Source organism: Rattus norvegicus, chromosome 6, assembly GCF_021556685.1.
Source record: "Rattus norvegicus strain SHRSP/BbbUtx chromosome 6, alternate assembly SHRSP_T2T, whole genome shotgun sequence".
NCBI lineage: Eukaryota > Metazoa > Chordata > Mammalia > Rodentia > Muridae > Rattus > Rattus norvegicus.
In genome coordinates, this window is record NC_141539.1 from 98,983,548 (window position 1) to 98,996,668 (window position 13,121).

At 39.3% G+C, this 13,121-nt stretch overlaps 1 protein-coding gene and 1 long non-coding RNA gene across 22 annotated transcripts in view; one reads left to right on the plus strand and one right to left on the minus strand.

The window, feature by feature from the left end:
• Positions 1-8,248, plus strand: part of Hif1a (hypoxia inducible factor 1 subunit alpha) — a 45,071-nt gene extending 36,823 nt beyond the window's left edge. For 11 of the 21 annotated variants that reach the window (NM_024359.2, XM_087552416.1, XM_087552414.1 and 8 more), the window contains 7 exon segments: positions 944-1,164; positions 1,750-2,033; positions 2,982-3,104; positions 3,212-3,645; positions 5,415-5,523; positions 6,248-6,374; positions 6,901-8,248. In NM_024359.2, the coding sequence (NP_077335.2) occupies positions 944-1,164; positions 1,750-2,033; positions 2,982-3,104; positions 3,212-3,645; positions 5,415-5,523; positions 6,248-6,374; positions 6,901-7,052 (1,450 nt within the window). In that variant the 3' untranslated portion in view covers positions 7,053-8,248. 21 annotated transcript variants of the gene reach the window in all.
• LOC120103553 (uncharacterized) overlaps positions 1-10,922 on the minus strand; it is a 28,614-nt gene extending 17,692 nt beyond the window's left edge. Inside the window, exon 1 of the long non-coding RNA XR_015623124.1 lies at positions 10,754-10,922. This is a non-coding gene — a long non-coding RNA (uncharacterized LOC120103553). The remainder of the gene's footprint in view (positions 1-10,753) is intronic.
• Positions 10,923-13,121: the final 2,199 nt, after the last annotated feature.

Here is a 13,121-nt window from a genome sequence, read left to right on the forward strand (position 1 = left end):
GGGGGGCATCTTAAAACTTGTAGTTTTTGTTGTTGTTTCTTTCAGGGGGATATTTAGTGCTAGGATCAAACTTAATAATGCCTTACCACTTCTAATCACAAAGAGTTCTCTTGTGATTTTTGCCTTTATGTAAAATTATTTTTCTTATCTCCCTCATGATTGTTACTGATCCCAAGTTTTGCTTATTAGCCTTTCTGTGAAACATCCTTTCTTCATTGTAGTAGTGATCACAGGATATTGAAACTGTTTATCTGTTTCCCATTGAATTATAAACTGCTTGAAGACAGTGTTTTATGCGTTCATCTTTGTGCTCAGCCTCATTTCATACATTGAACATTAATATGCTAACTGGAGGACCTTGATGCAGACATGAAGCTGAGTGGACTTTTCATCATTTCTCTTTCTTCTTTCCTATCCTGTGAATGACATCCCCATATTATTTCCACCAAGAAAACATGATCCCCCTCATTAAGACTGGAGCCATTATGGTATTCTAAGATTATCTGTAGACGTGCCTTACGTATTCATGCTGAACAGTTATTTTGTGCCTCTTTCATTGTAGCATCAGGACAGAAGTCCTCTCTGCTTGTATCCTCCACGTACTTTAACTGTAGATGTTCTCGTCATCGCCTCTATTCTCAATGCTGTTTCAATTTAAATAAGTTGAATATTTTAATTAGTAAATTTCGTTTGTTTTTATCTTCATATTGGTGTTTTAAAACAATAAATATTTCTCAATAGTAGAATACTTGCCTAGCATGAACAAAGTCTTAGGCTCAATCCTCAGTACTGGGGGAAAAAAGAAATGTTGCAAGTATGCATGAAAGATGATTCATCTCGAGGAATGTTAAAATGCTTTTACTATATAAATCATATTTTATAGTCCCCCTACTGTCATTGTTTCAAGTGCTCTTTATAAATACTAATCTCTCTTTTTTGACAGTGGTATTATTCAGCACGACTTGATTTTCTCCCTTCAACAAACAGAATCTGTCCTCAAACCAGTTGAATCTTCAGATATGAAAATGACCCAGCTGTTCACTAAAGTGGAATCTGAGGACACGAGCTGCCTCTTCGACAAGCTTAAGAAAGAGCCCGATGCCCTGACTCTGCTAGCTCCAGCGGCTGGGGACACGATCATATCACTGGACTTCGGCAGCGATGGCAAGTGCTTAGTTACGCTGTCCACCTCTTCCATTGTGTCTGCTGGTTCAGTGGCACTCTGTCTCCTCTCTTGGCTTAACCCTTTGAATGATGCTTACGTGTTCTGTTTTAAATAGTCTCCTCAAAATATTCTGTTTAATATTTGTTTCTGAAATATCATCGCCTTCTCACTTTTATTTTTATGTTCTTTTGAGAATTGTAGCTCAGAGTATCCTGAAGGAATTTCTTGATGCCCCCTTAATTTCCTCCCAGCCACCTCACTGCACCATTCAGTCCAGTTAAATGCAGCACGTGCAGCTGGGTAAATGCTAAAGGGTTTAACAAAGCAGCTGTAGCACAAAAGCAAACGTGAAAATGGAAACTATTACTTCAAATCAGGCATATAGAAAGGTTGAAGGTACATGTCTTACTCCTATCAGTGGTGGACTGAAAAGATAACTTATACTTAATGGTCACACTGTAATACCTATAAACTTTCCAAGTAAAGAAATATCTTCTACATATTTATATATCTTCTAGAAAGCAGAAAATATCATTTTGTTAAAATCCTGATGTTCTTCACACTGATGAACATTTCCTCTGCAGACACGGAAACTGAAGACCAACAACTTGAAGATGTCCCGTTGTACAATGATGTAATGTTCCCCTCTTCTAATGAGAAATTAAATATAAATCTGGCAATGTCTCCATTACCTGCCTCTGAAACTCCAAAGCCACTTCGAAGTAGTGCTGATCCTGCACTGAATCAAGAGGTTGCATTGAAGTTAGAGTCAAGCCCAGAGTCACTGGGACTTTCTTTTACCATGCCCCAGATTCAAGATCAGCCAGCAAGTCCTTCTGATGGAAGCACTAGACAAAGCTCACCTGAGGTTGGTACCATAGAAAAGGTCAGGGATAAATGCCCGACACTGATAGAACCCAAAACTCCTCAGAGGCGGTTTTTAATATCTAGGTTGGACCAGAGCAGAAAGTTCATAAACAGCTGCTTCCAAATTCAAAACAATTCCATTTCAGAGCTTTCCCCTGGTCACACTGTGCTTGAGAGCAGAACAGCTTAGTTGGTTAGTGAGACACAAATAAGCACTGGTTCTCCATTAAACTCTTGTGGGTGAAAACTCTAGGAGTAAGTTAAACAACATGGTATCTCAGACCCAAGGAAGAGAAGGTATTCTTTGCCCAGATGCTTTATCTAGCACAGAAGTGTGTGATTCATTTTGTCCTTGATCTAATAAATAAATGTAATGGAAAATGAAGAAAAGTAAAGTTTTATGCTCAGTCTACCCACCTACCATATTCATTATTGAAATTCTTGTCTATAACTCATAACATAGCAGAGTATCCTCTAAAATATCCAGTAGAATAGGCATTTGGAGATGATGGTGAAAATATCTCTAATTAATTGGATAATTATGTACCGTTGTGGGATCTGAATTATTTGGTGAATGTTATTTTGTAGAATAAACACATCTGGGATGGGGATAGACAACATTTTTTGCCTGGTTGTATTTTGGTTCTATTTTATTTTATTTTATTTTATTTTTGAGACAGGGTTTTGCTATGAAATATCTTCTACATATTTCCCTTTTTGGCCTGGAACTCACTTTGTAGACCAGGCTAGCCTCAAACTTACAGATTCTTCTGCCTGTGCCTCTTGAGTGAGTGCTGGGATTAGAGATATGCACCACCACATCAACTAAACAAGTCTTTTAACTGTAATTTTTAGTTAGATAAAACTTTATATAATATTCGTGTGTCTAAAACTTCTTAACAAACAGAAATCTTCAGGAAAAAGTAAACACTCCTAACTCTTTTCACAGCCTAACAGTCCCAGTGAGTACTGCTTTGATGTGGACAGCGATATGGTCAATGTATTCAAGTTGGAACTGGTGGAAAAACTGTTTGCTGAAGACACAGAAGCGAAGAATCCATTTTCAGCTCAGGTGCGTCTGTGACCTTGCTTGTTCCATACTGTAAGGGACTGGGTTGAACTTGTTTCTCTTTTACAAGACTGGCCATTATAAAAACTCTTGTATTTATTGTTTGAAAGGACACTGATTTAGACTTGGAAATGCTGGCTCCCTATATCCCAATGGATGATGATTTCCAGTTACGTTCCTTTGATCAGTTGTCACCATTAGAGAGCAATTCTCCAAGCCCTCCGAGTGTGAGCACAGTTACAGGATTCCAGCAGACCCAGTTACAGAAACCTACCATCACTGTCACTGCCGCAACTGCCACCACCGCCACCACCACTGATGAATCAAAAGCAGTGACGAAGGACAATATAGAAGACATTAAAATACTGATTGCATCTCCACCTTCTACCCAAGTACCTCAAGAAATGACCACTGCTAAGGCATCAGCATACAGTGGTACTCACAGTCGGACAGCCTCACCAGACAGAGCAGGAAAGAGAGTCATAGAAAAAACAGACAAAGCTCATCCAAGGAGCCTTAACCTATCTGTCACTTTGAATCAAAGGTATTTATTTATATGGAACATAGTTCTGCCGTGTTCTGATATATCTGTGATGTTAAGTGGTTTCTAAATGTAGAGACAACTTTCTGGAAAGGAAAATCATAAAGTTCATTTCATACACTCACTGTCTGAATTAAAACAGACACTCAAAAGCCAGTTTCTAAGTTACATTCTAACTTTTCTCTCTCAAACAATCCTATCAACTGTCTAAATGTAGGTCAGAGGGATGTCTTCCAAAGTCTCTAAAGATCAAGTCCAACCAGTAAGTTCTATAAATGCGAGGCATCTCTTCATGCTGCTGTTCAGAATGGGAAATAGCTGTCTCCCTGCTTAGATCCCTCTAACCTGGGACTTTTGAAGCCAACGTTAAAAAAAAAAAAAACAAAAAAAAAAAACCTTCAGCTCCATGGTTCCTTTTTAATCAGACTGGTCTTCAGTTCTCATTGGTAAATGTGGATATTTGCAGACCTCCTTTCTGAAATCTTGTGTATAACTGCAAGAAGTCTTAAACTTATTATTATTCTTCATTACATAGTTTGTTATTATAAAGAAAATAAGCCTTTATTAGATCTACCAAGAGTCCTAGCATGACTTACAATATCATTTCTATAGAATGAAGCAATGCTGGAGCAAATATTTAAAATTTCTGTATATAATATGTAATGGTATTTGACATGTTTTAAATTTGAGGCAAGGAAAATACTTTTCACTAATTAGTGAGTGGAAGAAAAATGACTTCTGCATTATGTCTAGACAGAGCGAGCTGTGGCTGTTAGCAGAAGGAAGGACTCTGCTGTGACTACAGGGAGCTGTGTTCCCCTGTATCACCTGAAGCATTAGGACAGGCCTCCCTTTTTCTTGAGCCAGAAAAAAAGGTGTGGGGCTTTAGGTGAATTCAGTATTTGCAGTTGGGTATAGTAATGTATGCCTTTCTTTAGTCCTGGCTCTCAGGCAGCTGAGTCAGGAGAATTACAAGCTTAAGATCAAGACTTGGTATTGTGGTGTACACACACACCAAATAAATAGATGTACAGCTAGAGGTGATATTTACATGATAAACTGACATATTTCATGAACATAACATATTTGCATAAAAATTTTAAGCCAGCTTATCTATACACTGCATGACTTATATGTATTTTAAAATTTAAAGCCTACGTTTATAGAGGAGTTAATCATAGATGAATATGACTTAACCATTTACTTGGCTTTCTGTTGAAAAACCAAAACAAACAACAAGGTTAATTGACTTCAGAGTGGTTCCTTGTTGCATAATATTAATTTCAGATACAGCAACTCAGGCATATTGATCAGTACTGAGGTCAAACTAGCAGAGTACAAAGGTCACTGAGGAGCAGGAATGTGAAGGCTGGGGATGTACTTCCATATTCCATAGCTATAATCAATTAGCAGTGGGACTTAGAACAAACTACCTAACTGGCCTTAATTCCTCACTTATAAAATGGTTACAAAGTTCCTGTCATATCATCCTTCAGTGCTAAAATGAGGCTAAAATGAACATAACTCTTGTTTGGTTGTTGTTCCTGTTTTTGAGGCAAAGCCTCATTATGTAGTCAAGGATAGCCTTAAAATTAAAATGTAGCCAGCTGGATTCAAACAGGAATTATATATAGGTAGTTCTGTGTCCAGCTGAAACATTTATAAATTGAAAATACTATACAGAAATGAATCATCTTGTATTTTAGTAGTCCCCCAAATATAAGTCCACTAAACAACAGTGGTTTTATATATAATATTTTTTTCTTTTCCAGAAATACTGTTCCTGAAGAAGAATTAAACCCAAAGACAATAGCTTTGCAGAATGCTCAGAGGAAGCGAAAAATGGAACATGATGGCTCCCTTTTTCAAGCAGCAGGAATTGTAAGTGTGAGTAGTGCACTATGTTCCAATATGTACAATATTAAAGTTGTACTTTCAAAAGCTGTCATCAGGCTTTTTAAAAAAAAACAAAAACAAAAACTTACATTTAATAAATAAATTTGGGTGTTCAAAACCAAACATGACAGATAAATTTAGAGGAATTTTCTTCTCTAAGTTATTTCCCCTTCTTACAGAAGCCCTGGGGCTGGAGACACGGGTCAGCAGTCAAGAGTACTGATTACTAGATGCAAATCCCAGTACCTAAACTATGGATCACAGCCCTCTGGAATGCTAGTTCCAGCCAGTTTAATATGCTCTCTGGCCTCTGCTGGCACTACCTACCCCTACGTGTGGTTTCCAGACATACCTGCAGGCAAAATACCATAACATAAATCTAAAACTGTTTTTAAAAAAGCACTGTGCGTTAGAGATAGTTGAGGCTAGCCTATTGTCAGAACAGAGTGAGTGGAGAGTATTTCAAAACACATTAACAATATCTTATTATGTTTTATGGAAGGAATGTTTTATGGGAGGGATGTTAATAGGTAAGAAATAACTTTGTCATTGCTATTATAAGAATAAATGAAAGATTATTTAGAAGAAAAAAATTTAAATTTCAGAGGATTGTTTAAGAAACTGGCTTTTTGGTTAAGTATATACTAATTGCAAAGTTTTTTATTTTAAAAAAATGTAACATACTGAATATTAACTTCATTCTTTTTAGGGAACGTTACTGCAGCAACCAGGTGACCGTGCCCCTACTATGTCGCTTTCTTGGAAACGAGTGAAAGGATACATATCTAGTGAACAGGATGGAATGGAGCAGAAGACAATTTTTTTAATACCCTCTGGTTAGTGCCTTCTCTCTGCTCTTAACCAGCACAAGGAAAGGTTTGAATATAAAGACAATTTATGAGGTTTTCCCCCAAGTGACAGTGATGTTGGTTTCTTAGAAAGATTAAAAAGTGACTAGACAGTGGTGGCTCTCATCTTTATTTAGTCCCAGCACTTGGGAGCCAAAGGCATGTGGATCTCTGTGAGTTTGAGGCCAACCTGGTCTGCAAAATAAGATCCAGACCAATGAGGACTACAAAGACACAGTGAAAAGCTGTCTCAGAGAGACATAAGGAAGGAGAAGTACAGTACATTTGTCTGCTGCCTACAGCTCGGGGATTAAGGCATTTATTTCAGAGCACACTTTGTATAAACGTTCTGACAGCAGACATAAACTTGATTACACTTACTTGTTTATATACCTGAGGGTTTGCCCAGGAGGCTAAAAAAAACCTCTAGAAATTTGTTTTATTTTACCCAATACCTACTGCATAATAAGTGTTTAATCAATTTAATAATATTAGGCATCTCCTTGTTTTTCAGATTTAGCATGTAGACTGCTGGGGCAGTCAATGGATGAGAGTGGATTACCACAGCTGACCAGTTACGATTGTGAAGTTAATGCTCCCATACAAGGCAGCAGAAACCTACTGCAGGGTGAAGAATTACTCAGAGCTTTGGATCAAGTTAACTGAGCTTTTCCTAATCTCATTCCTTTGATTGTTAATTTTTGTGTTCAGTTGTTGTTGTTGTCTGTGGGGTTTCGTTTCTGTTGGTTGTTTTGGACACTGGTGGCTCAGCAGTCTATTTATATTTTCTATATCTCATTTAGAGGCCTGGCTACAGTACTGCACCAACTCAGATAGTTTAGTTTGGGCCCCTTCCTCCTTCATTTTCACTGATGCTCTTTTTACCATGTCCTTCGAATGCCAGATCACAGCACATTCACAGCTCCCCAGCATTTCACCAATGCATTGCTGTAGTGTCGTTTAAAATGCACCTTTTTATTTATTTATTTTTGGTGAGGGAGTTTGTCCCTTATTGAATTATTTTTAATGAAATGCCAATATAATTTTTTAAGAAGGCAGTAAATCTTCATCATGATGATAGGCAGTTGAAAATTTTTTACTCATTTTTTTCATGTTTTACATGAAAATAATGCTTTGCCAGCAGTACATGGTAGCCACAATTGCACAATATATTTTCTTAAAAATACCAGCAGTTACTCATGCATATATTCTGCATTTATAAAACTAGTTTTTAAGAAGAAACTTTTTTTGGCCTATGGAATTGTTAAGCCTGGATCATGATGCTGTTGATCTTATAATGATTCTTAAACTGTATGGTTTCTTTATATGGGTAAAGCCATTTACATGATATAGAGAGATATGCTTATATCTGGAAGGTATATGGCATTTATTTGGATAAAATTCTCAATTGAGAAGTTATCTGGTGTTTCTTTACTTTACCGGCTCAAAAGAAAACAGTCCCTATGTAGTTGTGGAAGCTTATGCTAATATTGTGTAATTGATATTAAACATTAAATGTTCTGCCTATCCTGTTGGTATAAAGACATTTTGAGCATACTGTAAACAAAAAAATCATGCATTGTTAGTAAAATTGCCTAGTATGTTAATTTGTTGAAAATACGATGTTTGGTTTTATGCACTTTGTCGCTATTAACATCCTTTTTTTCATATAGATTTCAATAATTGAGTAATTTTAGAAGCATTATTTTAGAAATATAGAGTTGTCATAGTAAACATCTTGTTTTTTTTTCTTTTTTTCTATGTACATTGTATAAATTTTTCATTCCCTTGCTCTTTGTAGTTGGGTCTAACACTAACTGTACTGTTTTGTTATATCAAATAAACATCTTCTGTGGACCAGGCCCCCTTGGGTCAGCTTTTATGTTTAAATTACATTTGTTTCAGTGTTTCCAGCTCATAAAATGATTTCTCAAAAGTTTAAGTTCTTCATAAAAATTAGACTGTACACTTCTACATTCATTTTATTGCCATTTTCTAATGTCTGATGTGTCCCCAAATGTCATGTTAAATAATGACAAATCATGATATTGCATTGTAAAGAGGATTTTTAGAGATTTGCCATTATAAATGTATGAGTCTATTAAAATATAACACACAATCCTTTAGTATCTGCATATGCATGGGCGAGGGAACCAAATCGTGAAACACAGCCGCCCTGTTGTGAGGCTCAGGCTCCTGTGCACAGTCCAGTCTGTGCCATTAGCAGATGGAGGGAGCTAGGGCTGTGAGACCAGAGCTTCCCAAGCCCTCGGGGAACTATAGGGCATGTCAGGCAATCTCGGGTCTCCAAACACAGCTGGTTTGTCTCTTATTTAATGATATTAGTACATGACACATTAAAATGCAGATGCATTTTATAGACAGTCACACATTACCCGATGTTTCTTTACTTTACCAGCTTTAAAAAGGAAACCCAGTATCTTATGCAATTGTGCATTTTAGAAACTTCTAAATAAACACCACAAACCTTCCAGCTTATACGTATAGCGTTTTTTGTTTTAGCATTTTAAAAACATTTTTTAAAGGGGCCACATACGTGTCTTGTCTTAAAAAAAGATATGAGGAAAGAGGTCACTGCATCCCTACGCCTAGAGATAACAGTGTTTTAGAACCCATCTGGGTGACAGTGAGGATCAAACACTGGGCCTCTCGTGCATACTAGACAAACGCTCCCATGTCCCAAACTCCAACCAGAAAGCTGTCTTCACTCACCAGTTACATAACCAGTGAGATCCTTGTCCTCTAGCCTGGGGTTAATCCTAAACAGTGAGTTTAGCCTAGGGAGCTGTTTTTAGTCTGAGGATGGACCAGTGATTGGTTACAGATAGGTAACAATTTTGGAATGGTGTGGTAATATTAATCCAAAGTGCACCAGGAGCCAATGTGCATCCATCCACATTTAAGTATAGACAGCTCTAGAAGGAACATTTTATAATAAAGTGGTTCCTTAATGTTCTCAGTTCACAAAATTTAAAAAAAGTATGTTTAACAAATTAGCTTTAGTTGAAAACAAAGTTTATGTACAGTTTCCAAATATTTGTAAATCTGTCAATTATCTATGGAAGTCTGGGGAAATGACTTGTGACCAATGGTTCAGAAGGGACTTGTTCAGGAAATTAAGTACCTACATGTGTTCTCTCAGAAAAGAAGTCACCTGGGATACTAGGCTCCAGATACAGTCAGCTGCTCCTTCCTAGTATTGCCCACCATCTTGAATTTCTCTACAGGGCTTTTATAACCCTGTTGTAGTATCCCGAGCATTTCCTGGCAAGGATATCTATGCCACCCTGCCCTATTCTCCGGTGCTGCTGTGAATGCATGACTAGTATTACTCTCCCTTGACAAAAGTAGGCAAAGGGAATTAATATATTTTGTTTGCTCCATGTCACTGACCTAGAACTGAAAATGGTGACCCTTTCATTACCATGGCTGACAGTTGCTGAAGTGCTTCTCAAAGTCTGAGTCTAAATGACAAGAATGTCTGATGAATAATTTTGCCCGTTAATTCATAACCTCTATTAATGTCATGCTAGCATCTCACTTTACACATTATCGACTCTGGCCATCAGTGACTTGAGAGCCTACAGTTCTAATCATCAATCCACAGAGCATACTGGTTTCCCCATCACAGAATGTTTAAAGAACACAGGACAACGCATGAGAGTAGAAAATGGAGGGCCAGGTGTCCCTTGAGAAGAGTGAGGTGACATGTAGAAGAGGAGTGGCAAGCTACAAATGAATTGTTTTTAAAGCTGCTTAGTTGGTTTTGAGTTAACTAAAACTTCAGTTCTCTGAATATAGAGACATTGAAGTGGTTCGAGGTGTGATGTATGACAAAACATTTGACATATAAGAGACTTACATAAAGATGCATGTAGCTTTCTCAGCTGTTGGAATTAACGGCATAACAGACATGGTTAAACCTTATGATTACCATTTCGAATCTTCCTCCTCTAAGCCTCGATAAGAGGTGTGAAAAGTTCAAAGTTCTAAAGCAAGAATGTCAAGCAAAGAGTTGGGGAAAGGAAAAATGAGGGGCGGGAGGGGGGTTCTCTTTCTTTAAAGTTGAATTCAATAAAACCTCAAGCATGTTGCTAGCTGGGATTTTAAAAGAAAAAAAGAGTAACGAAAAAACGATTTCGGTGTTTCAAGCCTGCCCCAGACCACTTTGCCCTTATTTCTTTCCTTTACGTAGCTTTGAACCTGTTGTCCGCGAGTTAGAGCAATCTGTGGCATATGATCCTACATAGTCTCCTGTCAGATAAAAGCTACACCTCACCACACCGGTTCCTCCAAAGCTTTGTGTTCACACCCTTCGGGGGTTGGGGAATCATTTTTATTCTTACCTGTCATGAGTGGATTTTATCCAAGGCGCTGCTCAGACACTCGATCTCCGCTTACTATGTAATTTCCTTTATTCGTTCTTGGCTGCATTCCGGAACGTAGAGAAAGGCAGGTTGAGGGCAGTAGAGCCTGACCCTCTCTGACCGGCGGAGAGCCCAGTACTCCAAGCTCAGGGCGCGGTGCTACCTGCTGTGGTTGGAAACCTAGCCCGGGCGGCTGGCCCCGCCCCGGTACGTGCCTGGGCTCAGCGCCCGGCCGCAGCCGGCCTGTGTGCGGGGCGCAGGACCGCCCGCGGCTCCCGCCTACGTGTGCGAGTGCATGTGCTAAGCTGGCGGGGGTTGGCCGCGCCTCAGTCCCCATGCAGCCCGCAGAGACCTAGTTCCTGGTACGCTTTCGGACGGAGCCTGGGATGTCCCGAGTAAATGCTGTCAGCTGCTCTTTGTGAGACAGAAATCCCTCAGGTCTCTGAACATGTTGGAGCTTCGCTATTTTAAATAAATTTTCATCTAATGTAGTAAAAAACAAAACAAAACAAAAAATAAAACCGAGGAATTCTAGCAGGATTCGAGGGTGACTGACCCAATCTCAGCCCTCCAGAAGCTGAGGCTGGAGGATTTCTGGAATTTAAGGCCAACCTCGGGTACCAAGGGAGATGATGTTTCAATAAATAAAAAGTAAATAAATAATTTAGTTGCTTAAACAGCCCCTTCAAGCTTATTTTGGATAAGTGGTTCTGCGATATGCCTAATTAAGTATATGACAATTTTAGCTGCCCCAGGTGGTGAGTTTGGTTGAATTCTATTTGGTTTGGGTTGGTCCCACCTGTCCACGCCCTCCCTGCCCCACTTTTATTGAATGCTTACTATTGACAATCATTTGGGAGAAGATAATCTTGTTGGACAGACGGAGATGAGTTTACAGAATATGGAGGCGCTTGGGGCCTTAAATTTAATCTCTGATAATCTTACCGAGTTACAGTTGCAGTTTGCCGTGAGGCACAAAGCCGAAATTTGCTAAAAAAAAAGGAAGTTCCCTCAGCATAGCCATTGCTCCTGATGTTTCTGTCTTCGTAGGAAGTAAGGATACACTTTTTAAAATAAGTGGTCAAGGTGTAATAAGTAATTTTGGCTAATGAAAACTAGCCTGTAGTATGTGTTTGACTCCAGAGGTGCTAATTAAAAAGTGCCTTTGGTCCTGTGGATGTTTAAATTGTAAAATAGCTATTGTCTGCTGAAATACCATATATCTGAGTGAGTGAGTGAGTGTGTGTGTGTGTGTGTGTGTGTGTGTGTGTGTGTGTGTGTGTCTCCTGACAAGAAGGCAATGATTCGGTAAAGTCAAACTTATCTTCAAGAGGTCTTTGAATTAATCAAAAATTAATTGTGATGTGCCTAATTATGTGAGAATTTTAGCTGCCCCACGCGGTGAGTTTTGTTTGCTTTATATAGAGAGGCTTTCCAAATGCTTTTTATAAAGACGGATTTTCAAATGACCGCATATATCAGCACAACAAAATCTTTTACAGGAGGGCAAACCGAACTGTGTGGTGGCCAGTGTTTACTGGTCCGAGCTCCTTATCTGCTCGAGACCTTTAAAGGGAACCTAACCATAGTAAGTCCCAGCATGCACTTCACTGCAAACACCTGTCACCTGGGTGGACATCCTCATCACTCCTCTTTAACTCCCCCCTCACCGGCTCTCTCAAGTCTTCTGTGATAATTTCTGGATGTTGGGAATTCCCCCTCCCCCCTCCCTCCAATTCTGAGTTTTTTGTTTTTTGTTTTTTTTTGGTTCTTTTTTTTCAGAGCTGGGGACCGAGCCCAGGGCCTTGCGCTTCCTAGGCAAGCGCTCTACCACTGAGTTAAATCCCCAGCCCCCAGTTCTGAGTTCTTGATTGTTTCCCAATCTTTCTATTATGAAATATAATGCGGTGAAGGGGGAGGGGGGAGTAGCCCGGCAGGCCCCTGCCGTTCGACAGACCTGGTATAACGGAGGTTAATTTGGGGAAATGAAGGGGGGGGGGGGCGAGAGAGAGAGAGAGAGAGAGAGAGAGAGAGAGAGAGAGAGAGAGAGAGAGAGAGAGAGGAGAGAGGAGAGAAAGACTGATGGGAAACAAAGAAAGAGAAAGAGAACTGAATGGTGAATAGTTTGTGAACCTCAAAAGACCACCAAGGAACCGAATCCCATTCAATCGCATTAGGGTCTCTATTCAAGCCAGAGCTTGGGCCCCACCACTGTCTCTGATGCAGGAGAACGGGAGGGGGCCCTGAGCCCAGTTTCAGAAAAGCATTTATTGAGGCAAGAAGGGGGTGGTACACATCTGATGGGGGCGGGGTGAGGGGTGGGATTATGGCCTTTAACGTAATTGAC